The following is a 25,317-nucleotide window of genomic DNA, read 5'->3' as shown; positions in this document are numbered from 1 at the left end:
ATCCTAGCATCAGGGGCCTCTGCGGGTGGGCGAGGAGGCAGTCACCCCGACTTGCCCCCCCAAATCCTGAATCCCATCTCCACGGGGTGGAGACGGGGCGCTCGATCCGCCCACCTCCCCCAGACCCCATCCCCACGGGGCACCGTGTGCGTGCGGAGGCCGCTAGCTCCACCTCAGTGCACCCAGCCCCGGCACTTACGGGCAGCAGCATCCCTCGCAGGTGGCGGAGGCTCGGCCCCTTTAAGGCCGAGGCTGCCGTAACCCGATCCCGCAGTGAGTGGCTTGTCGGAGGAGCCCTCGGAGCTGTCGCCACCCGCTGCCCCCGGAGCATCCTGCGTGTGGCAAGCAGCGAAGGGCTCTCCCGGCAGGGATGGGGGAGGTGCTGCGGCCACACTAGCCCCCGCCTGCCCTCCCACCCCAGGTAGGGGTGCGCGGGGCTCGGGTGGGGCAGTGCCCGCAGCCTTCCGGAGGGAGCGCCGGCTGCTCGCCACAGGGAAACGTCCGGCCCGCCTCGGGTGGGGGCGGGGCGGGGCACTCAGGGGCGGTGGAACCGGGAGCGGCCGGGCGCCCCGCTCCGTGTGAGGGGCAGGCGGCGGGCAGGTTCCCATTAATCCTCTCGCCCTGCCTGCCTGCCGGGAGCGAGGGCTCGGGGCAGTGTATCAGAGGGTCTGGGGTGAACGGGACAGGGGGCGGGGGTTCTGCCCCAGCAGGGCGAGGGTTAATGGGGAAAGGGGGCGGCTGTGCAGCCCCGGGAGGGAGCGGGTCAGTGGGAATGGTGGCGCGGGGGAGGGGAGGTTGTGTAGTCCTAGCAGGGAGAGGGGAAATGAAAGCTGGAGTTGGGGGAGACAGCTGGTACTGCAGCTCCAGGTTTTGCCCACTAGAACCGCGGGGTTGCTGTCAAATTGCATCAAGTCCTGTCTCTACAATATGCTACCGCTATAATGCTGTGAAACTGGTCCAGCCTCCCTGAAATGCTGCACTGAAGAAACTAATGCTTTTAAAGGGACACTTTCAGATTCAAAATACTGTTTTAAAATCCGATGTCCTTATTTCCCTTCTTAGATTGTTTGTTGTTTAAACTGAACTTTGTAAATACTAATGTAATGTTAACTGTTGGTGTGTCTGAATATCTGTCCTCTTGGACAAAGAAATAATACTTGTAATTACATTTTATTTCCAGTTTGTTTACTGTCTGGCTTTTCTCTGCTAGCGAGTATCGCAGTGTTTGATTGTTGAACATTGCAAATGTTCGCATCTCAACAAATTACAAAATAGGTTTAATTGATTTATTTTCTTCTCCCTTCTCCTCCACCCACCTAATACTCCGAAACTGAAATTTCAGGAAATGTTTTATTAATCTTTCTGATTTTTAGAAACTTATCTTCCTGAACTAACAGTACCCATATGTTTTTTGGTTTTTTTAAGTTAGAGAGGAAAAGTGGGAATTTTATTAAAAATAGCTCTCTTTCCTACTAAAGACTCTTGATGTATCTGAAAGCTTTGAAGAAAAAAAGCTTTTTTTGATAAGTGATATAATTTGCAAAAAGTAATTCACCTTGCAGTTTGTTTTTTGGTAGGGGGATGACTAATCTCTGCAGTTTCAGAGCAGGGTACAAAACACATTGCTTTTAAGCATTTTAGTTGTTTGAATACAAGTTGTCATTAGGAATGAATGACTGAGTTATAACAGGAAGGAGGCTGCTTGTGCTGTGGGCAATCTGTATTTATCATCTAGAGCTATGCAAATAACTACTTATTGTTTTGTTTTTGCTTTTTTTCTAATTCAGCTGTGGAACTGAAAATGTCAGATTTTGTTTAGGGTCCTACAAATCTTTCATTTGACTCAAAATGAAATGTTTAGTTTAGGGTTTTTTTAATTGAACCAAACTTTTGAAAGGAAAAGCAATTTCAAATTAGAAAAGTGAAACATTTTGTTTCAAAAATGTTGATGCAAAGCATTTAGCTTTTTCAGTGTTTTTATTCAAAACAATTTGAATTCAACATGAATTTGAAAAATGTTTCAGTTGAGCCAAATATGCATTTTTCACTAGGGGAAAAAAGTTTTGAACATTTTTATCCAGTCTGTTGTCACTTGTCCAGCTATTATGATGATTGAAGCAAGACGGTTTATAAAATAAAATGTTCATAGAATCATAGGACTGAAAGGGACCTTGAGAAGTCATCTAGTCCAGTGGCTCTCAACCTTTTCAGATTACTGTACTCTTACTGTATTACTCTTTCAGGAGTCTGATTTGTCTTGCATACCCCAAAGCTTCACCTCGCTTAAAAACTACTTGCTTACAAAATCAGACCTAAAAAGACACAGGTGTCACAGCACATTATTACAGAAAATTGCATACATTCTCATTTTTATCATATTAATAGGAATGTAAATAATATTTACATTTCAGTGTATAGAGAAGTATAAACAAGTCATTGTCTCTATGAAATTTTAGTTTGTACTGACTTTGCTAGTGCTTTCTATGTAACCTGTTGTAAAACCAGGCAAATACCTAGATGAGTTGATGTACCCCCCTGGAAGACCTCTCTGTACCCCAGGGTACACAGATCCCTGGTTGAGAACCACCGATCTAGTCTAGTCCCCTGTACTCATGGCAGGACTAAGTATTCTCTAGACCATCCCTGACAGACGTTTGTCTAACCTGCTCTTTGTGGCATCTCCATCATGGGAGATTTTTATCTCCCTAGGCAATTTATTCCAGTGATTAACAAATGTGCCTGTTAGGAAGTTTGTTCCTGATGTCCAACCTAAACTACCCTTGCTGCAATTTAAGCCCATTGCTTCTTGTTCTACCCTCACAGGTTAAAGAGAACAATTTTTCTCCTTCCTCCTTTTAACAACCTTTTATGTATTGTTACCATGTCCCCTCTCGGTCTTCTCTTCTCCAGACTAACCAAACCCAATTTTTTCAATCTTCCCTTATAGGTCATGTTTTCTAGATCTTTAATCAGGGCTTTGGAGCGGAGCCCAGAGCTGGAGCGTGGAGCAGCTCCGGAGCAGTGGAGCTGCAGGTTTTTGCCTGGAGCTGGAGCGGAACCAGAGCACAGCTCCAAAGCCCTGCCTTTAATTATTTTTGTTGCTCTTCTCTGGACTTTCTCCAATTTGTCCACAAATTTCCTAAAATGTAGCACCCAGAAGTGGACACAATATTCCAGCTGAGGCCTAATCAGCATGGAGTAGAGTGAAAGAATTACTTCTCATATCTTGCTTACAACACTCCTATGAATACATTCCAGAATGTTTTCTTTTTTTGCAACAGAGTTACACTGTTGTCTCATAAATATCTTGTGATCCACTATGACCCCCCAGATCCCTTTTTGCAATATTCCTTCCTAGGCTCTCATTTCCCATTTTGTATGTATGCAACTGATTGCTTCTTAAGTGGAAGCATTACATCAGATAATTAATGATTCTGAACAGTATGTCATACTACACTAACAGCATCATCATGGAGCTATTAGATAGGAGATCTACACCTCCTTATCTTTTGTGCAGGTCCATTGTGTTCTGAGCATGCCTATCAGATAGCAGGGGAACACCTAGTTTGTAAATCGTGCCAGGGCTTAGGAGTGAGTTAGGGGCTGTCATAAATATAAAGGGAAGGGTAAACCCCTTTGAAATCCCTCCTGGCCAGGGGAAAGCTCCTCTCACCTGTAAAGGGTTAAGAAGCTAAAGGTAACCTCGCTGGCACCTGACCAAAATGACCAATGAGGAGACAAGATACTTTCAAAAGCTGGGAGGAGGGAGAGAAACAAAGGGTTTGTGTGTCTGTCTGTAGTCGTCTTGGCCGGGGACAGAACAGGAATGGAGTCTTAGAACTTTTAGTAAGTAATCTAGCTAGGTATGTGTTAGATTATGATTTCTTTAAATGGCTGAGAAAAGAATTGTGCTGAATAGAATAACTATTTCTGTCTGTGTATCTTTTTTGTAACTTAAGGTTTTGCCTAGAGGGGTTCTCTATGTTTTTGAATCTAATTACCCTGTAAGATATATACCATCCTGATTTTACAGGGGGGATTTCTTTATTTCTATTTACTTCTATTTTTTATTAAAAGTCTTCTTGTAAAACACTGAATGCTTTTTCATTGTTCTCAGATCCAAGGGTTTGGGTCTGTGGTCACCTATGCAAATTGGTGAGGCTTTTTACCAAACCTTGTCCAGGAAGTGGGGTGCAAGGTTTTGGGAAGTATTTTGGGGGGAGGACGCGTCCAAACAGCTCTTCCCCAGTAACCAGTATTAGTTTGGTGGTGGTAGCGGCCATTCCAAGGATAACGGGGGTAATATTTGTTACCTTGGGGAAGTTTTGACCTAAGCTGGTAAAGATAAGCTTAGGAGGTTTTTCATGCAGGTCCCCACATCTGTACCCTAGAGTTCAGAGTGGGGGAGGAACCTTGACAGGGGCTGAGTAGCTTGGTGTCACCAGGACTTAGGCAGCTTTGCACATGAGCATAGGCAGAAATTTAGGCACTGAGTAGACTTCACTAGTAGAGAAAATTTAGGTGCCTACAAGATTAGATGGTAGCAAGTGGTGGATGCCTGTTGCACTTGTTGGATTGAAGCGCCTATGTCCTCTTTGTCAATATAATCCTCTGTTTAAAAAGCCATGTTTAGTAAAAGTTACTAAATTAAACAAGATACACAATTAGGGCTAACTTAACCCCCTCACTTAAAAGATTAAATTTTTGCTCATATGAATATTTTTATGGTTGAACTGCTCTATGAAAGTACATACACACTCAACTCCTTTATTTTATTTGAGTTAAAATAAAATTTATTGAGTTAAAATTTGAGTTTTCAGCTTGCTCAAGTGGAATTCCAAGTTAGCTCCTAGATTTTAATTTCAGTATGTACAAAAGTCTTTTGGGAGAACCTATGTAAAACTAGCTCTTGAACGCAGTCTGGCAAAATTGTCATGAATGCTTACCAGACCAAGAATAAAACTTACTTGCTTTCCCCTTTCTATAATAATGGTTGTACCGAGACAAGAATTTCTTGTCCATTTAAAAAAAAAAAGTCTGAGGAGAATTTTGCACAGTTAATTGCTTTGTGGCTTTCTAACAGACCAGACTGTAGCCATAGGGAAGCAAAATTTTCATGTAGGTGCAGATTTTTAGCAACTGTATGTGGCCTGATTTTTTTTCCAGTGATGGTGTTTACCTATGATTTCTATTAAAAATCAGCAGGAGCTCTGGATGGCTAATACCTGTGAGAATCATGCTACAGAATGGGGGGGGGGGATTGGAGGCAGGGGTAGAATTCCTTCTAGAGACTGTTTTGAAAGAGGGTTTATTTTGTAGACTTCTTAAATATCCTCTTGCAATGAATGTTTGTTTCAAGATATTACATATAAGTAGATAGCACCAGGGATTTCCTTGATTTTATATGCATGTCTGGTGCTACAAAAAGTAAGTAAGCAAAAATGGATTTTCTCCATTAATAAGTGCAACATCAATATTTGTACAAAACACAGCATAAATAGTTGGGAGTATATTATTACATACATGAGATCAATAGGAATGGGCCCTGCAGAACTATTTATTGTAATGTACTAGTTGAAAGTGAAGAAGCTATTGTAAATGTACAGTGTGTTTGCTGCTTTTCTCTGGAAAACTGGCTTCCGCAGGTAATTCAGCTTCTTTACTTCATGTATGTTAGGAGTTAAATTGTTTCACTTTTTCTCTTGGGTATTAATTCTTCAAAACTGAGCTCTGGAACCTTGATGTTCTGCACAGACAAACTTGCATGTCCTTAAGCTCACAAGTTCATCAAACAAATACTTCAGTATGAAATTGTCCATACTTCATCCTTTGCCCGATGGTATAGACCTTTTTTGGAGAGGGAGGTAGTTGTCAGCAAATCCACTCAGCTTTTCCTGATTGTTTAAAAAAAAAACAAACTTTGAATATTTTGTTTCAATAGGAAAATTTGAGCATGTGGCTACCTGGATTTTGTTCAGACTGTTTGTTGATGTCAGAGACTAAGAAAAAAATGGTTCTGTAGTGCTCAACCAATTTTTTAAAAAGTGCACAGTATGACTTGCTGTTTTGGTTTCTGCTTTATCTAAGACTTAGATGGGGGGTGTTGAATGTACCATAAACACTACTGATTTTTTCCTGTTCAGTAGAATTTAAAGTGTGTATTAAAAATTGCCAAAATATACATTTTTCAATAGATTCAAAGACTTGCCAATGTTATGAAGTGCTTTACATTAATCACTGTAGAACAGAGACTTTCAGACTGTGGAGCCTTGTCACCTGGACCAGGGGCACACATGGGACACAAATCTCCAAACAGGCACATTTTAAAAAAAGTTTGGGAACCTCTGCTCTAGGAAGTTTAGGATCTTCTAAAAGAGTAGATGTTTTCCCAGAAGCCACAATGCTCTTTGGGGAAATTACGATAGGGCTGGGAGAGACTGACCTTAATACATTGTAGGTATATAGCAGCTTGCAAATACTTCATAGAGTGGTTGTGAGGCCTAATTAAGTAAGCAAATATCTAGTGCTTGAAAAATTCACTCCCCTGGGATGCGTAGGAAATTTTCTTGAGTGTCTAACTTTTGGAGAATCTAAGCTTTAATTTAAAATAAAATCAAATCCTATAGCCATTATGCTGAGCTGAAAACTCTCAACCAGAATCTTTAGAGTTTTATTTCTCCTTTTCAGAACCCCATGGGTAACAGTGAAACTGACAATGAGATCAATTTTTACTCTCTGGCTTCTTGAGGAAAGCTCTGAGCAATAGCTTAGGTAATCACTTGAAACTATTCACTACGGGGGAGGACCCAAAATGGAGGCTGGGGAGAGGATGAATAATACATTGAGTCACCCCCCCCCCCTTTGCAGCAGCTAGGTTTCTGGAGTATAGAAGGGCAGTGATTCTCCACCAACTTTCACAGCACATGGGGAGCTTTGGGGGGTGGTGAGAGAGAGCCAACTTCTGACTTGCAGCGGCAAAAGGTGCTGAAAAGGTTCACATTCATCAGGTAGAAGGCAATGAAAGTTAAGCACCCTCCTGTTTTGCACCTCAGTTTGGTTTTGTCCCCTAGACAGTGTAGACAAGCATCTCATATATGACTTTGGCTAGTAGGTTTAGTCCTTTATTACGGTGGTTCTCAAACTTTTGTACTGGTGACCCCCTTTACACAGGAAGCCTCTGAGTGACCCCTCCCTTTATAAATTAAACACTTTTTTATACTGAAATTTATTATAAATACTGGAGGCAAAGCAGAGTTTGGGAGTGGAAGGTGCAGCTAGTGACCCCCTGAGGGGTCACAACCCCCAGTTTGAGAACCCTTGCTCTTTTGAGTGTCTGTACAAACCCTATATATATATATTAGGGTGGGTATGCATGCAAGGTTGTGTGTTGAAGGCTGGCGATGGATGTGAATTGCATAGTAGTATAAACATGGAGTAAGAGATTTCTGCATGGAGAAGTGGAACAGGAAAGCAGTGACAAAATGTAGGAGAGATGAGAAATTTTAAAGGAAAGAATGAAGGATACAAGACAGTGAAGGTACAACAAAAGCAAGGTAGTAGTAGTAAGTGCCTGTTCAGTAATATTTGAAAAGTACATTGTCATTAGTATTCATAAAATAACTTATTCCAAAAATTTGGTTTTTTTGTATTTTACCAACAGTGTAGATGGTGACTATATTACTTGAACACCAGTGAAAATGCACTGAATAATAGAAAAATATATTTTCTGCTACTCTACCAGCCCTAGTAGTAAGTTACATATTTTAAAATGTGTGAATGGAAAGTTGATTGGCAGTGTTACAATTAAATACAGTACACAACTGTTTAATTTCTATATATTGTAGAGGATATGACTTTGGGTGCATCACTCTGGAGAAGCATGGTGGGACAGGATATATGGGGTGTGTGTGGGGGGTCATGCTAAGATGTCAGGTGAATTTTTTTTCTAGTCCTGTAAATGTTATCACCCATTTTCCAGGTGGAGTAATTGAGACAGATTAAATGATTGTCATGTCCTTCTCTCCCTCCCCCCCGACCCCTCACCAAGTCAACCGCAGAAGCAGGATTAGAACATAGGGCCACATTTTCAGCTGGTGAAAACTGTTATAGCTCCTTTTATTTTGAAGGCTCTGTGCCCAGGTACACCAATTGAAGATCTGGCCCCAGGCATCTCAACTACTAGACCCACATTTATGCCACAGGATCCAAGTGCATTCTAGGCACTTAACTTTTCTGAGCCTTTATTTCTTCATTTGCAAAATGGGGATAATGGCACTAATCTTGCCGGGTACTGAGGCTTAATTCATTAATATCTGTAAATGTTTGAGCAGTGGTGCTATCGAAGAGCAACTTTTAATGTACTAGTTATACAACCTTTTGGCCTGGCGCAATCCCCAGAGAAATGACCGCAAGTGCAAGTTCATTTAAACAAAACAAAGGGTCTCTTTAGCACTGGAAAAAAGTAAACAGGCAACTAGTGTTGCTGTTGCATGCATGCATTTTTCTCCAAAAACACACAACCTGACTTACTCACAAATTACTTCATGAGCCATTTCCATTTGGGAGAAGTTACATACTTTGGGGTGCTGTCTGCATGCAAATATGCTCCCTTACACTGCAAGTACAGTAACTGTTACAATAGAGGGTACCACATAGGAAAAAGCATCTCTGAGATAAGGTTATTCTAATAAAGGCTAAATTAAGTTTGAGGAAAATTGGTTCATAATATTTTGAAATATGTCAACATATTTGAATTAGAAATAAATAAATAGGATTATTTGTGTCTCATCTGAGAGCGAACAGGCATTTGGGCACCACTGTTTTAACTGTGGGGTGTATCCCCTTAGGCAGCTTGGAGAAATGTCCAGGGGGTGGGGAGGGAGCACTGCTCTTGTCCTGGCCCTGCCCCCACCCCCATCTGCAGCTCGGGCTCCCAGCCACGGCCCTGCTCCCAGCCACAGATCCAGCTGCAGCTCTAGCCTTGGCTCACAGCTTTGCTCCTGACCACAGCTTCCAAGGGGGAAGCTCAGACAGGTTCCATTATGGGTAAGGGGCAGGGGCTCAATGGAAAAAGTTTGGGGATCACTACATTAGAACATTGGGAAGTCTCTATCACTGGGGCACTCCACTTTAAAATCAACTGCTCATAGCTTCAGAATTACTGAACCAATTTCCTTCACATTTTGACTTGTTTTGTACATCTACACTTCAAGCTGGGAATCAGACTCCCCTCTCTGAGACATACCTGTGATAGGTCTGTAGCCTCTGCACCACAGTGGGCTAGTTGCCCTTAATATGTGCCTACTGTCTTGGATAGATATGTTGGGTGAGTAACCCCTCCTGTTGCTTGCACAGCTATGGCTACACTCTATTTTTAGCGCACTAGCTCCATCGGGTTAGGACAGATGTGTCCTCAAGATGGGAATCACACCCCAGTTTGAAGTGTAGATGTAGTGGTGCAGCAGCACCACTAAAGTTTGACTTTTTGAAGTCTTCCAAAATCAACATGCTCAGTTGGATTCCTTTGAAATTTGGTGTGCCTTAGGAGGATGCAGAGTAAGAATAGTGATCCAAATATGGGGTCACTTGATCTAGGGGTTGTGGAGATACAAACAGCCAAAATTGCCATTTTTCAAAAAAATTTCTAGGTGAGTATTTTTGTGCAGAGCTAGAGATCTGGGGGTCAAAATGTCTGTTGAATTTTACCCAAGGTAGCACATGACACCCACTAAATCTTTGGGTTACTCAAATTGAGAACAATATTTAAGAATGTACTTTTTTTATAGTGCACATGCACAAATACAGGAAAAAAGGCTAGTGCTTCTCTTCTCACCATTTTATGTGCTTTAAAGCTTGACTCCTGTAAGCGCTCTAAAATCCAAGCGATTGCTTTAAAATTTGGTGTGCCTCAGGGTGCAGGGTATCATTAGTGATCCAAGTATGGGGTCATTTGGATTCCTGAGTTAAAGGCATTCCCCCTCCTCCCCCCGCCCCGCCCCCAAAGTTTTCCTCCTTCTGCCTTGTGTTGTACTGTTAAACTGAAAGGCACTAATGACTGGATGAGATCAAACTATTGCTGTGATCTAGGCCAAACTCAGTTGGTTAGTGTGTGTGTGGTTTATTTTAAACCCAGGGCAGTGCATGGCACTCACTAAGTCTCTGGGGGATCCACCTGTGAATGGTTTTTAAAGAATTTTTTCACTTGCACAGATGTGCAGTCTGGAAGGATTACAGTGCAAATGCTCCAGTCAAGAAAAAAAACAAGAGGGTTTCTACAGAGCCATTTCATGCTTCCCTTGGAAGTACAAGGGAATGTGCCAATGCAATTTCCCCCGGTGAACAACCTGCCACTGATGTTTCTAGTTCAGGCCTTTGTATAGCTGTGCAATAAAGGCTTAACAACTCATGTGGCTTGCTGCAAGTTGTCTATTATATCATGTGTGTTTATTTTGTGGGGAGGTTGACTGTGAAGACAGCAGAATAGTCTAACCAAAATTTTTGTTGGCTGGGGAAAAGCCAGAGACAAATATCTGTGTATGACAGACAAAAGAATGGGGACAGGGAGAGGAGTTGTGGCTGCAGAGAAGGGCAGGAAATGAGGATGGGTGGTAGGCAAGCCTTGAACTGGTTGTTTGGGAAAACCTGTATTTTACTAGCCCCGGGGAGGGGCAGGGTCAAGGGCAGCAAGTGGCTACTTTCTGATCTTGGGGCAGATCTGTGTGTGGGGGTTTTTTGTTTTTCCTCTCCAAGACACATAGCATGGAAGCTTGGAACTGAAGCACAGGCACCTGGACTTCTGAGGGTGAATAAATGTGCGTGCTGCCAGGCTTCCTACTGCATAGATTCTGGGCGATTCCTGGATCATGATGTTGCAGAAGTTTGAATGAGAGCAAGGAGTACACCATAACAGGGGATTGCTGATTTTGGTGGAGAGAGATGGCTTGTGTCGGCATCAAGTCTTGCCCACTCTATAGCATCTAGCTGGTGATGAAGAGATGGTGATCTGTCGGACATTGTGGTGGTTTACTTGGATGGAAATGATCTGGACCATATTCCTGGTGTACACGTTGGACAAAGTATGAAAAGATTTGGACCACATCAGAGATTGGTGTCTGAGAGCTGTGAAAGTTTTTTTCCCTCTATCTGAGCATCTGACTAATGACTACGGGGCAATGTGAAAGCTAGTAGTAAGTGTTGGAAGAACATTAATTGGGAAATTGGAGGGTTCATGGATGACTGGAAAATGTGTACTGTTTGCCATAGAAACATTACAAGCTCTGTCGCCTCGCTGTTTCTTGGAGATAAGGTACATCCGTTGGACTGGGATCAGAGGATCTTTTTCTCAGACATAAGGTTTTTGTTCCTAAATACAGACAGTTTTATCTCTTGTGTGGCAGTGCCCAGCACTTCACCTTCCAATTCTTCTGAAACATGGCCAGGAATGCCAGTCCACTAGAACAGATCTTCCCTCCAGTACTCCAGGGGAGCCATGCTGTTGGGGGTAGAGGTTAGAGGTGGGAAGTAACAGCAATAGAAATGTTGGGATATCCGGGAGTATCCCTGCTTGTTTGTGAGGGCCAGGGTGCAGTAGTGGGAAGGGGGCCAGGTTGGAGGGGGAAATGCAGTGAATGGGTCAGTGGTATGGTTGTGGATGTGTCAAAGCGGGGCTGGTGGGGCCTTTGTGGCTGGGGTGGTTAGGCCTTGCTGGCTTGATATGTACAACTGCCTAAATGACTGACTATTAATTCCTACCAACAACTTATCTTTGCCTGTTCAAAAAGCTAAAATTCTTTGTCAATAAACTATGTTAATGCAGAGTGAAGATTACTTGGTGGTATGTCATATCCTTGCAGAATGCTAGTTGAGCAAAACTCAAATTTCTGAAACATGAAATGTACAGTTAAGGTGCCCATGCAACCTTAACTCTGCTGTCTTTTAGCAGTGTACCAATATACTCCGTTAATAACTTTATTCTGCAAACCCCACAGTTTCTCTTCCCCTCTTTTTTACAACACATTCACTCTCACCCACAGGATTCCATCTAACACTATTAAAGGTTTGTTTAAAAGTTGTCTATGCCACCTTCCCTCTATTCTCTTTGAGCAATACCTCATGCTGGCCTGTGGCACTATAAAATTCAGGAGGTTCCAGATCTTGGCATAGGCTCACACACTTGGTCAACTCCCCAGAAAGAATACCACACATGTACAATTTAAGAATTGCTTCACAGCCTTTTATACCTCTTACACAGGATAACATCTCAACCTACACTCTACTTAGCCATCGTGAGAATCATTTCATATTCCACCTCACTGCTGACAATACCTCTTGTAATAACTTACATAATTCTGCATAGAAATTATTCATAATGCCTGCTGAAGTATGCACCTCTTCACATAAAGGAGCAAGATACAGATCTCTTCATGCATGATCAGAGCTCTGTCACGCACCTCAAAGTATTTCACACATTCAGCAAACAGGCCCAACTACTGCTTCCACCAGTTAGTATATGTACACCTAACACACTGACTGCAGCTGGAGTGTATGCAAATAATTCCAATTGGCTATTGCCAGCTCCAGGGGAACAGAGAGAAGGTGGTGTGGGCATTTTCTTCTCCCTCCACCCCCCCCCCTTTCTATTTTTAAAAAAAAGATTCCTAGGACATTCTAGAAAAAGATGCTGACTGTTAGACCATTATTACCATGTGTGAAATATTAGTCAGTCTTGGTTAAGCAGCTGTGTCTTAATTAGACTTAAGGTCTTCAAAATACACTTAAAAGCTATTTCTATGCACTGGTCTCTTAAGACAGTTGAATATTGCCTTTGAACGTATTTAAATCCTTTAATTACTATGAGTTATCCTGTCTTTTGTTTGGCTTCCCTTGTGAAAGGGTTGGATTATTTTTGGGATACAGGAATGTAAATGGAGTTCAGTATGGAACATCTAGTTGGGGGGGGTGTTTTCTTCTCCCTCTTCCCCCCCTCCCCCCCCATGGTGTATGGGAATTTAGTTTTGCAAATCCCTGTAACTTCTATTGAAGTTGAATGGTTCTGAAATAATAGTTTCATAACTGGAGCCTTTGTCTGCAATGTCTGTCTAGAAAATATCTAAGAATGTCCAAAACATTGTTTGCACTTCTTCCCCACCTCTCCTCCCCTTTCCCCTCTGTGTTCAGTCTGCACCTTTCACTATTTAATAGGGCAACTCAAATGGCTGCTTAATATATCACTGTTTTACATCTGAAGGTTATTGTGTTCTGTGTAGCACTATATTTTATTTTTGTTTCTACTTAAAATACTATCTTGGAGGCTGAAAATTCTTTTTGCAGCTACTTAAACAAAATAGTTTAATCAATGTCTGGACTGAGACAATAATTCTGCCATTCCAATTAACAGGCTGAAGAATAATGGCTACCTTCAACGCACTGATTACTGGCATTGCTGTTGCCAGTTTTACCATATTTCAGCTTCTGTTCCATGTTCTAAGTTCTTGGGCATCAACAAGAATAACTCCTGCTTTTAATAATCTCAGCCAAAAAAGGAAGATTGAATGGAATTCAAGGTAAAGTGTTTAAAATGAAATACAAATGATGAATTGATTCAGAAATTTAGCAGTTTTTAAGCTCCCAAATATATAACCGCATATAACTGAGGATGTAAAAAGTATGAAAATACATGTTAAACCAAAAATTTCTATGGCACCTGACAGATTCTGAATTCAGGCTTCTGGGTTTGTTTGAACAGATGACATTACAAATGCTCCTGTAGATCATAAATGCCTTTTAAAAGAATACAGGATGAAGTTTGAATTAAAAGTTTAAAAAGCAATGAAAGGCTAAGGTGAGAAGCAATATTTAATGAATTTAGAATGTTTCTTCATTGTAATGCAGTTTAGAAAAGGGAAGAGACTAGAAGGTCTTTTTTTTCTTTCCTCCCTGCATCTCCCAAAACATATGAGAAGATCTAAGCAAAATTTCCTCCAGTTTACTGTAAATGCTGGATTACATCTGGCTTTAAGGAGTTCAAAGAAGGAATGTGTATGTAAGAGGTCATCTTTCTTTGAATAGTGTCCATCTTATGGGTGCTGTGCTTCATGTGCATGTAACCCTTCTGCCGGTCAGTGTTGGCAGCAACAAGGGCCAGGTTTAGTATCTAGGGGTTCCTTTTTAAATAACACAATGCAAAACAAGCTTGAGCCCCACCCAGGGACCTGGGACAATTACATACCACCTCCCCCCCCCCCCCCCGGGTGCCTCTAAGAGGCAATGCTTTCCCTGTCGCAAGCACAGAGTGAGTGTAGCAAAAGCCTTTTAATAAAGGAGGAAAACAATGTTCATTATGTTGGGGAAACGCCACAAACAGGATTCATAACACAAACCATGTGCAAAAGACCCACCCCCAAGTAAGTTTGACAGTGTCCTTTTCCCCTCAGGGTCTTAAGTCCAGCAACCCAAAAGTCACCCCACCCACAGTTTCTGTCCTTGGTCAGTGCAGCTCCAGAGTTCACCTCCCAGCCTGGGTGGAAGTAGGGGGAGGTTTGGGGGCATCTTACATGCTCCACTCCTTGGGTCGACAGCCAATTGCCACAACTCTCCATGGGATTCTGCTGCAGTCTTCACTACCTGCTGGCTGCTCACCAATATGTCTTCAGCCCCCTCCCCTCACACTTAACAGCTAAAATCACTGAGAGCTATGTTAGTAGGGCAGCCTCAGTGCTGGTGCACTCAACCACTAGTTCAAAGTAGGTCTAATGTTTATACCTAGGTATCAGTGATTTCAGCTCTGCAGCATGTAACAAGACTCCTTATGGAGTCAAAATTAGCCCTGTTACACAGTGGGGAGAGGAGGGGGTCAAAGTGGTGTTTGTACCTGGTAGTGTGGGCCCCAAATACTTATTGCCAGCCTCTCTCAATTCACTGGGCTTTGGAACCCATGTCCCTTGCCTAGCGAGTGCTACTTAGTTGAGGGCAAGTCCCTCCACCATAAAATGCCAAGTACAGTTCTACTATCCTTGATTCACATAACCAGGATAACAACACTTTATTACTCCTGCCCCTATAACAAAGACTGAGAATCGCACAGAAGCCAAAGTGACCATTTGAGCAAGCAGTCCCATCATGCTAGGCAGAGTGGGTGTGCCCAGGCAAACGAGATCAGCCCCTGAAGTCCTTTTCCACAGCTCACCACCAGATGTCAGGGTAGAGCTCATTCTGACTCTGCTTACATGCACATATGCCTTCGATTGGAAATTTCCATTCAACTTGTCAATGCACCCTACATGACCTCATGCTCCACACTGAGGCTACATCAAGCTGGACAGGTGAATCACCCTTAGTTCCTTTTCATCCACCTTAGCCTGAGATGGAGCTCTAGCATGTCCACCTTGAGTGTGCCTCATTTATTAAAATTTTATTGTCTTAACTTAGTATAGCTGTCTAGTTTAGTTTTTACATTTTTTTTCCTCCTTCCTTTCAGGAGGTTTGCTTTCCTGGGGAGGGCATGTCCATCTCTTTTTAAATGGTGCCTCATTTGTCAGTAGACCATCCCGGCTAGCAATGACCACTCCAAGTGTGTTTACTGCCTGGAAGACTTGTATGTCCCACTGGAGCATAACTTCTGTTTCACCCTTAAATTCAGGGTGAGGAAGAACTGGAAGATCAAGCTGAGGCTTATGATGGCATGTTCTCTTTTCTCTGCTTCAGAGGCAGGTCAGGAGACTTCCCCCTCTAGTACATCAGTCTCCAGACACATCCAGTGTCCTGTCAACCTCAGTTCATCACTCCCCCAGAAAAGGGAAGGCTTCTGAGACCTCCAGAAGCCCCAGGAAGAGGAACTCCAACTCACCTTGCAGGGAGTCTCTTCCTAAAAGATCTCGATCTCCCACTGGGTCAATGGTCTCAGGATCATCAACCTCTCTGCCCAGTACCATTCAGGCTACCCTGGCAGTACCAGTGGAGCCAGGAAACTCCATAGCTCTTCTAAGAGCAAACTCAGCTCCAAGCAAGCTTTAGTACCATGTGGGCATGTCAGAGATGGCAAGGAGAGACATTCCTCCAGCTGTACTACTGTACACAACCCTACCTCCTGTACTGCCCCATGACAGGTCCTTTGGTATACTGTAAGTTGAAGCATCTGCCTCTGTCTGTGTCCTTGTCAGAGCAATCCAAACCCTTGGTACTGTCCACTTAGAGCGATCATCACATTGGTACCAATGCTTTATTTGGTACCTCAAAAAGATAGGTACTTGAAGGAGTTGACTGTAGCAGAGGAACAGGAGTTGCTGCTGATCATGGGCACCAAATGCCTTTTGGCACCGAGACCCGCTTGTCACCAGTACTGCCTGACTCCTTGCACCGTTTTCAGCTGGGACTCTTCCTCCTCATAGTTCAATGGAAGATGAAGGGGACCTCCAATGAGTCCAGTCAGCCTCTCCTATTTCGGTGTAGGGCTCTCCCACCCACCTTCATACGAACCCATTCCATGTTAGTCATAGAGACAAGCAGGAAGCCTGGGAAGGTCACTCCAAATGGTGGGGACAATCCTGGATGCCACCTCCTCTCCCATATGGAGCCCCACAATGGCCATATTGGGATCCCTGGACTGCCTGCAAACAGCAATTTTATGGGGCTCTGAGCCTAGCCCACTGGGATGATAGGGAGACACAATCTTTACCACCTCAAACCATTCCCTAGCAGGAAAAGACAGAACACAAAGCTAGGACAGATAAGGAGACCACCCCTCAAAAGTACCATAAGAACAGCTATACTGGGTCAGACCAAAGGTCAGTATCCTGTCTTCCAACAGTGGCCAATGCCAGGTGCTTCAGAGGGAATGAACAGAAGAGGTAATCATCAAGTGATCTGTTCCCCTTTCCTAGCTTCTGGCAAACAGAGGTTAGGGACATCATCCCCAGTCCATCCTGGCTAATAGCCATGAATGGACCTATCCTCCATGAATTTATCTAGTTCCTTTTTGAACACTGTTATAGTCTTGGCCTTCACTACGTTCTCTGGCCAGGAGATCCACAGGTTGACTGTACATTGTGTGAAGAAATATATCCTTTTGTTTGTTTTGAACCTGCTGCCTATTAATTTCATTTGGTGATCTCTAGTTCTTGTGTAATGAGAAGAGTAAATAACACTTTCTTATTTACTTTCTCCACACCAGTCATGATTTTATAGATCTCTATCATATCCCCCCTTAGTCGTTTCTTTTCCAAGCTGAAAAGTCCCAGTCTTATTAATCTCTCCTCATATCGAAGCTGTCCTATAACCCTAATTTTTGTTGTCCTTTTCTCAGTCTTTTCCAATTCCAATACATCTTTTCTGAGAAGGGGTGACCACAACCACATCTGCAAGTGGTATTCAAGATGTGGGCATACCATGGATTTCTATAGAGACAATAGATATTTTCTGTTTTATTATCAATCCTTTTCTTAATTATTACCAACATTCTGGTCACTTTTTTTGACTGCTGCTGCACATTGAGCAGATGTTTTCAGAGAACTAGCCACAATGACTCAAAGATCTTTCTTGAGTGGTTACAGCTAATTTAGACCCCATCATTTTATATGTATACTTGGGATTATGTTTTCCAGTGTGCATTACTTTGCATTTTTTAACACTGAATTTCATCTGCCATTTTGTTGCCTAGTCACCCAGTTTTGTGAGATCTCTTTATAACTTTTCAGTCTACTCAAGATAAGTCCAAAGCAGTCTTGTGTCACTGGCAAATTTTGCCACCTCACTGTTTACCCCTTTTTCCAGATAATTTATGAATATGTTGAATAGGACTGGTCCCAGTATAGACCCTTGGGGGACACCGCTATTTACCTCTCTCCATTCTGAAAACTGACCATTTATTCCTGCCCTTTTGTTTCCTTTCTTTTAATCAGCACTCACCAGATGAAGTGGTAATGCCCTCTCCTCCATCAATGGCTGATGAATTTAGACATTCCAAGATGTCATTTAAATGAGTGGCAGACTCCCTTCAGATACTACTAGTCAGAATTTTTTTCTTTTGATATCCTCTTCACAATTCCTGTTCTTCAATACTGGTCCTCCAAGGTACACAATTTTTTCCTCCATGTGTTCTGGTTTTTTGCCTCGGAGTTTGATCTTGTCTTCCAGTTGCCATAATTTTTCTCTTCACCATGGTGTTCTTCAGTCTGACTTTTCTGCTTTCCTGATCTACCTTGTCAATTATCTATAATCCTTCTTGGTCAATATTGTATGAGAATCTAAGGTTATGCATTATCATAAAACGTAATATAACTCCTCCTGTTTCATCTCTCAGTACTACACTAATTAATGCTTCCAGTAACAAGGTGAACAAAACTGATTATAGTGTGTATCCTTGCCTCACTCCTGTGGTTGTCCTGATCCACTCTGCTTCGTGTCTACTCTTACTGCACTCATCAACTTGCTGTAGACGTTTTCTTTGAGATGCCATGTATTCTCATAAGTTGCCATAACTGTTTCTGCCAAGTGCTGTCAAAAGCCTGTTTTGAAGTCTATACAGTTGTTAGCACACAACCAAACCTGTTACATGTACCTCTTATATCTATCATATCACAAATAACGGATATACTGTACATTGTCCTGGTCTAAATCTGGCCTGTTCCTCTGCAAGTGCCATTTCCGCACACTTATTTGATCTCTGCAATATCTTGGTGAATGCTTTTACCAGCACAGTTGATAAGCTGAGTCCTCTGTAGTTCTTGCCTTCACTTTTTTTTTAATAGATTGGTACTACTGTCGCTTTCCCCCATTCACTCGGCCCTTGTTCTTGTTTGTAAATCTTGTTGAATAGCTTGTGCATTGCCTTTACCAAGTGTTCCTTGCTTGCAGCAGCTTTTGGTTATGTTGTTGCTTTCCTGGCTCCTTTTTTCTTTGCAACTTTCCATTGGGATCCTTACTTCTAAGGATTCCAGCATTTGCTCTCCCTCATTTGTGCTGGGAAGCTTGTTCAAGACCATTTCATCTTCTGTGTTCGAGACATTGTATGTCTCTTCAAAATATTTTTTCATGGTTTGTTCTTTGCTTGTTAATCCTCAATTATGTCTCCACACTTCTTTTACCACTGACCTCTGCAGTTCATATGTCTTACACAGTTCTTATCTTGCAATACAACCCTTGTGTTGCATTTCTTTGTGTAGTCTTCTGCTTCTTTACACTGTTCGCTTATCCAGTTGTTCCTATCAGTCTTTGCTTCCTGTTTTATGTCTAGTCAGCCTATTGTACTGAGCTTTTAAATTCTCTATCCTCCTTTTTATTCTCCTTCAGCTTCCTACACTTGTCACTCAGTTGCAGCATCTAATCCATTTTCCACCTTTTTTTCTTCATTTTGGCCTTGTAGCCCAACATTTGTTCAGCCACTCTTGTAATCCCATTATTTTTACTGTTCCATGTCTCTTCATGTTCATTTATTCTTTCACCAGATGTATGATGATTTTCTGCATGGCTCTTCTGTATCCTTTCCTCATACCTGTCTTTCAATTTGTCCACATCTTAATTCTTGGCACTTTTTCATCCCAATTGATGCCAGCACTAACTTATGATCAACTGCAAATGATCTGCACAACAATTGTTTTCCACCTGTGATTCACAAGTACAAAGTCCATCATGTTCTTTAATTACCTATCGGGTGATTGTTACACTGTCTGGAGTGGCTCACAACCATGAGTGCCAACCTCAGGGCAGACTTTCAAGAAACAGGGCAAAGGCCCCAAATTGGGAGAAATCTATAATTGGATTTCACCAATCCAGTAACACATGTGAACTCCTAAAGCACTATAACCACCTTACAGAGTCAATGTCTCCTTGGGCCTTCCAGTCTATCTTGCCACCCAGGCAAGAAGACCTTAGTGATAGTTGGTTGCTGTAAACCAAAGATCACAAAATATTCAGGTTTCTCGCAGTCCAGTCAATTTGTTCTTTATATCTCATCAAAGACAACACTTGTAGACAATCTTGTAATAAACTAAGCGTTTATTAACCTTGTAATAACTCATTTCTTTTTTAGTTAAGAACAAAAGAACGGGCATACTGAATCAGACCAAAGGTTCATCTAGCCCCATATCTGGTCTTCTGACAGTGGCCAATGCCAGGTGCCCCAGAGGGAATGAACAGAACAGGCAATCATCAAGTGATCCATCCCCTGTTGCTCATTCCCAGCTTCTGGCAAACAGAGGCTATGGACACCATCCCTACTCATCCTGGCTAATAGCTATTCATGGACCATCCTCCATGAATTTATCTAGTTCCTTTTTGAACCCTAGTCTAATCTTGGCCTTGACAACATCCTTTGGCAAGGAGTTCCACAGGTTAACTGTGCATTGTGATGTACTTTTTGTTTTAAACCTGCTGCCTATTTAACTTTATTTGGTGATCCCTAGTTCATGTGTTTACTCCGTCTCATAACACTTCCAAGTAAACGTCTATAAACAAATGAGTTACAGACTATGGTTCCAAAAGGTGGCAGAGTTGTAGTAATCTGTCCACTCAGAAGGCCTTTTAGGTTGACCATGGAGATCTGTTTCTTAGCTCTCGCCCTGTCATAGTCCAAACAGCAAAAGAGAAGAATTTCTTGTCAGCTCTTCTTCTTCTTCCAGAATTTATGTTGATGGGAGGAGCCCTTTTGCTTTTAGCCTCTTCATGGGTGTCAAGGGGCAATTAACAAAGTCTTTGTATTGTGGTATCCCACAATTGCCACTTTAGTTTTCATAGCTGCCTTGATGAGCAGGAGATGATCCCTCCTAACAGATTCAGTTTCAGAGCAAACTTTTAAAAAGTTTGATAAAGCAAAAACTTAATTACCTTCTACCTAGTAATCTACTATAAGTGAGACTAATTCATGCAGCAATTTACAAGTGTTTCATAAACACTAAACATATTGTTACAAGTTTAATACCCATTTTAAACATACTAAAGCACAGGTGAAACAGACTAGTTTCCAGCAATTAATTTTGGCAGTGCACAGCTGAGGCCTAAAGCCTTGGCAAGAGCTGGCACCTGGTTTGCCAGTGTCAGTGATGTCCATGTCCACATCCTCTGCAGCTTGCTTTGTTGAAATAGCATGTTTGTTATCACCAGGTTGTTGCTTATGTAGAGATATAGGGCTTATCTACACTTACAGCACTGCTCCAGTGCATCTGGTGAAGGTTTTATATGCAAAAAGGAGACCCCTCCCTCAGTTGCATAATAAACCACCTCCACAAAGAGGCAGTAGCTATGCCAGCAGGAGAAGCTCTCCCCTCTGCATAGCACTATCCACACCAGTGCTTATGTCAGTTAACTTATGTTGCTCAAGGAGGTGGTTTAGTCACACCCCTGAGTGACCTAAATTATTCTGACATAAGATGTGGTGTAGACATAGCCTTAGAAGTCTTTCTCCTTTTGTTTTCTTCATCTGTTCCAAATCTGGTTACTGCTCCAGCCCAGGAATTCCAGTCTGCTTTTACTTTGGCGTGAATGTCTCCCATCACCAATAACAGAGCTTGTCTTGAAACATCTTGTATTGTTTTCAGCAGATCATTATAAAATTAATCAATTTCTCCTTGGGCACTACTGAGGTCAGCACATATTTGTACTATTGTAACGGTACCAAGTTTGATTCCAAATCTCTCCTTCAATATATGAGAAGATATTGGATTAAATGCCATAAGACCCTGCCTTGTCTTTGGCTTTAGCACAATTCAGCTCTGTCCTGGTATCCACCATCTTCTCTTCCCAATGTCAATATCCTATGTTTATCATGGTAGAATTCTCCTTTGCATTCTCATCTCTTTTGGCATAGCTGATGTTTTCCCACTCATATCTTTTCAACTTGTGCATCAAGTTCTCCAGCCTGATATACTGTTCGTATGTTCCAATAAACATATTTTTCCTTGAAGTTAAGCACATAATTTCCTGTTTTGAATATTAAGTTTGTATGTATTCCAATTACAAACTTTTCACCCCCGCCTCAGTTTCTGGCACTTGTTTGTCTGGGCAATGACTGAGCCAGCATACGTTTTCTTTCTTCCTTCATTCTTCATTTAGTTTCTATGGTCCAAAAGTCACCAAGACTCCTTGGTTTTGTGGTTGACCAGAGTATTGTAAGGCATCTGCAACACTGCTTTACACTATCGACTATCCTGCTCCAGTGCCGTTTCCATGAATGCTATTCTTTGAAAGTGTTTAGCTTGAGTTAAGTGGTACTCTAAGCTCAAGGTGGCTGGTCTATTGGGGAGTATGGATTGAAGCTTTAGTGCTGTTGATGCTCAATCAGTTGCTTATCTCATAGCTCTGTACTGCTAATCCAATTACTCTGCATGGTTTGAGTTTTTCCTAGTGCGGTTGCTTTCACTCAAGCTAGGTTAGCATGGGTGCAGTCACTTGAGTGTACTAATTTGAGCTAACTGATGTGGTGTAGATAAGCCATTAGAATTCAGAGGATTTAATAGATCAGATGTTTGGCCTTCATTTGGATTGTGTATTCCAATCACTTGGAATTATGCTTCATTGCAGTAACTACTTCTGCAATTCTTAAATGTGAAGACAAAATTTGTACTGCATCACAGTTATTGTTTTAAAATTTTAATCTGTCATTCATATAATCCTGATTCTTATTGGTTGTGGTGGTGATTCAGTTGCAAAAAATCTTAATATTGATACTATAGTAAAATAATACTATGCAACGTATTCCTTTACATTTTTAAAGTGTATAGATTCAGAATGTGGGATTTGACAGTGGTTTCAAGGCATATATTAAACTTGATCTAGATTTGTAAGTAAATGTAAGGAGTTGTACTTTTCCTCCCCCTTTCCCTGTGGAGGACCTCTGTGTATAGATAAGGAGGAAGCCTGCAGTTTCTGTACCAGTAGTGTATCTTAAAAGTTAAGTGCTAAAATGTGAACTTTGGATGCTACTCTGAAACTCTGGATAAAACAGCCATTCTTAAAAGAAACTGATTCTAAAGTAAAGATCTGTACAAATTATCTAACACTTACCACTTTCAGTACTGACCACTCCAAAAATCCTGAGCAGAAACCCCATGGGATTGTCTTAAAAATCACAATGTATTTAAAGGGAGGAAAAAAAGAAACCTTTTGGGTTTTTTAATATCTGCCTTCTAGTTTATGAGCTTTCAGGGTATTCTCAGATTACATTTTCTATCTAAACATGAAGATTAGAAACTTTTTTTTAACAAACTGAGGTTCTCCTGAAATCACTTGTCTCCAGGAGGTGGACCTTTATTAAAGCATCAGTTTTTCATTAGATTTTCAATAAAATCACAAGAGTGGGCAACTCTGTGCATTTGTCCAAAAAACCTATTGCAGTAAATACACTTGTGCTATACAGCTATATTTAACTGTTCTGAAGATTAATTAAAAGACTATATTCTATCCATTTGGTAGAACATTCCATTAAAAGCAATTGCTGAAAGCAGCACAGTAACACAAATTAAAGTGGAAACCATCCAGACATCTCTTATTGGAGATTTACAGTATAATCCATTGGGATTGGAAAGAATGGCTTTTGTAACTAGGGAGAGTAAGAAACTAACTTGTCATTTGGGGAAAGGCTTGAGCAGAACAAGTAGTTTTCCATTTAAATCCTGCAGAGACGTGTTTGGGACTCTGATAATGTTTATATATTGAAAATTTGATTTTTTTCCAAATTATTAGTATTTTAAATGCAGAAGGCAAATATAGGGTTCCCTTTGCCTCCTTGCATATGTGTGCATTGCATTATATAGCCTTAATTGTCTAATGTCTGACACTTTAGACTTGACTGTATGACACAATTTTGAAATTTCATGTCTGAAATTTGTTACAGTAAACACAATTTTTGCACCTTGCTTTTCCTTTTGCACTAAAATTTTAAAAAAGGTAGGGGTGAGTGCTAATTTGAGAGAAGATGGTGTCCCCTGTGTCTGACTGTGCAGTGTCTTAAATCCACAACTGGATGAACAATGATTAGTTTGCACATTTCACAAATTTTGGATCTATGCACCCCTTATTATGCTGTCTTCTATGAAATATATCCAACTTGAAATTCGCAGGCATTTGGCCTAGCATAGATGCTGCCAGACCCCCTTCCAAAGCCATCTTTAATGCAGGGGAGGGAATATATTGGGTTTAGGAATCTTGCTGAAGATGAAGCTGTGTGTCAAAATAAGCATGATCATTTATACTATAGCTGCTATTCCCTCAGCACACCAATGATGCTCATATTTGTGTATTGCAGTCTTGCAATTGCAATCTTGCTGTCTTGTACTACTAAATTTTGTTCTATGAGACCTAGAAGCTGGGTCATATGCACAAGACTGTCCCTCTCTGAAGCTGTCAGTGCTAGAGTTCCTGTTTAATCTCCAGCCCTCTCCACCTACCTTTTTAAAAAAAAAAAAAAAAAAAAAAAGGCGGGGGGGGGGGGGGGGAAGCATTCCAGCTGTTAAATTTAGTGCTTACAAACAGAAATCTGCTAACATAGCATATATGGACCACTTTGAATTCAGTATAAAGTACAAGACGTCTTTTGGTCCATTTAACAAGTTGATCACTGCTGGAAGAATGAATTTAAAGAGCTTAATCATGAGTTTGCTTTTTCAGATAAGTGTCAATGAATAGGACAGCTATCAAGGTATGTTAAAACATAAAATTAACTACTTTGTCATTATAAAAAAAAATTCCTGCTTCCCATGTATACTTTTGCTGTCTGTATTAAAAACCAGTCAATCCATGAGCTGATAGATATAATTACAGAAGTTCTGTATGTCATTTAGAATTTCCTTGGAAATATACCATCTTGCACTTAAGATAGTATATTCTAAATTGTGGTATCGTTCAGAATGGTAATCACAAATGTAATTCTTTTTTCAGGACAGTATCCACATTCCATGCCTTGGTGGTTGGTGCTTTTTGTGTATATATCTTGTTGTATGATGAAGCTGTTAATGCTGACCATGTCTGGTAAGACAAGTTATATCAAACTGACTTTTTAAGAATGACTTTTTTCTTTGTTCCCATTTCCCCACATCTTTGTCTCACGATGTTGCTATCATGTTAGAGTAATAACTAGCCAAATTATCACTCAGTTTCTCTTAAAATGTAGAGGGCCATTTTAGGTCTGTCCTGACTATCTCTGGTAAAATCCAAAATATTTTGCCAATTAAAATGCCATTATAAGTCTACTGTATAACTGTTTCTACAACTTAGTATAAACACACACACTTCTCAGGACTTAACTGAATTTCAATCTCCAATTTTAATGCACGGTTCTGAAAATACAACCCTAAACAGTCAAAAAGGTGACTGAAGATTTAACATCATTAT

At 41.3% G+C, this 25,317-nt stretch overlaps 1 protein-coding gene across 2 annotated transcripts in view; it reads left to right on the top strand.

Annotated features, from left to right (window-relative positions):
* The first annotated feature begins 250 nt into the window (after nucleotides 1-250).
* TLCD4 (TLC domain containing 4) overlaps nucleotides 251-25,317 on the top strand; it is a 48,859-nt gene continuing 23,792 nt past the window's right edge. Inside the window, exons 1-3 of one of the 2 annotated variants that reach the window (XM_084635684.1) lie at nucleotides 251-421; nucleotides 13,397-13,562; nucleotides 24,865-24,954. In XM_084635684.1, coding sequence (XP_084491810.1) covers nucleotides 13,408-13,562; nucleotides 24,865-24,954 — 245 coding nt within the window. In that variant the 5' untranslated portion in view covers nucleotides 251-421; nucleotides 13,397-13,407. Of the gene's footprint in view, nucleotides 422-3,722; nucleotides 3,847-13,396; nucleotides 13,563-24,864; nucleotides 24,955-25,317 lie in introns of those variants that run through there. The other variant, XM_084635685.1, reaches the window with a different exon arrangement.

The sequence above is a fragment of the Lepidochelys olivacea genome (assembly GCF_965140295.1).
Source record: "Lepidochelys olivacea isolate rLepOli2 genome assembly, chromosome: 8".
NCBI lineage: Eukaryota > Metazoa > Chordata > Testudines > Cheloniidae > Lepidochelys > Lepidochelys olivacea.
The sequence above is the reverse complement of the archived record's forward strand: the minus strand, read 5'-3'. Positions and strand labels throughout refer to the sequence as shown.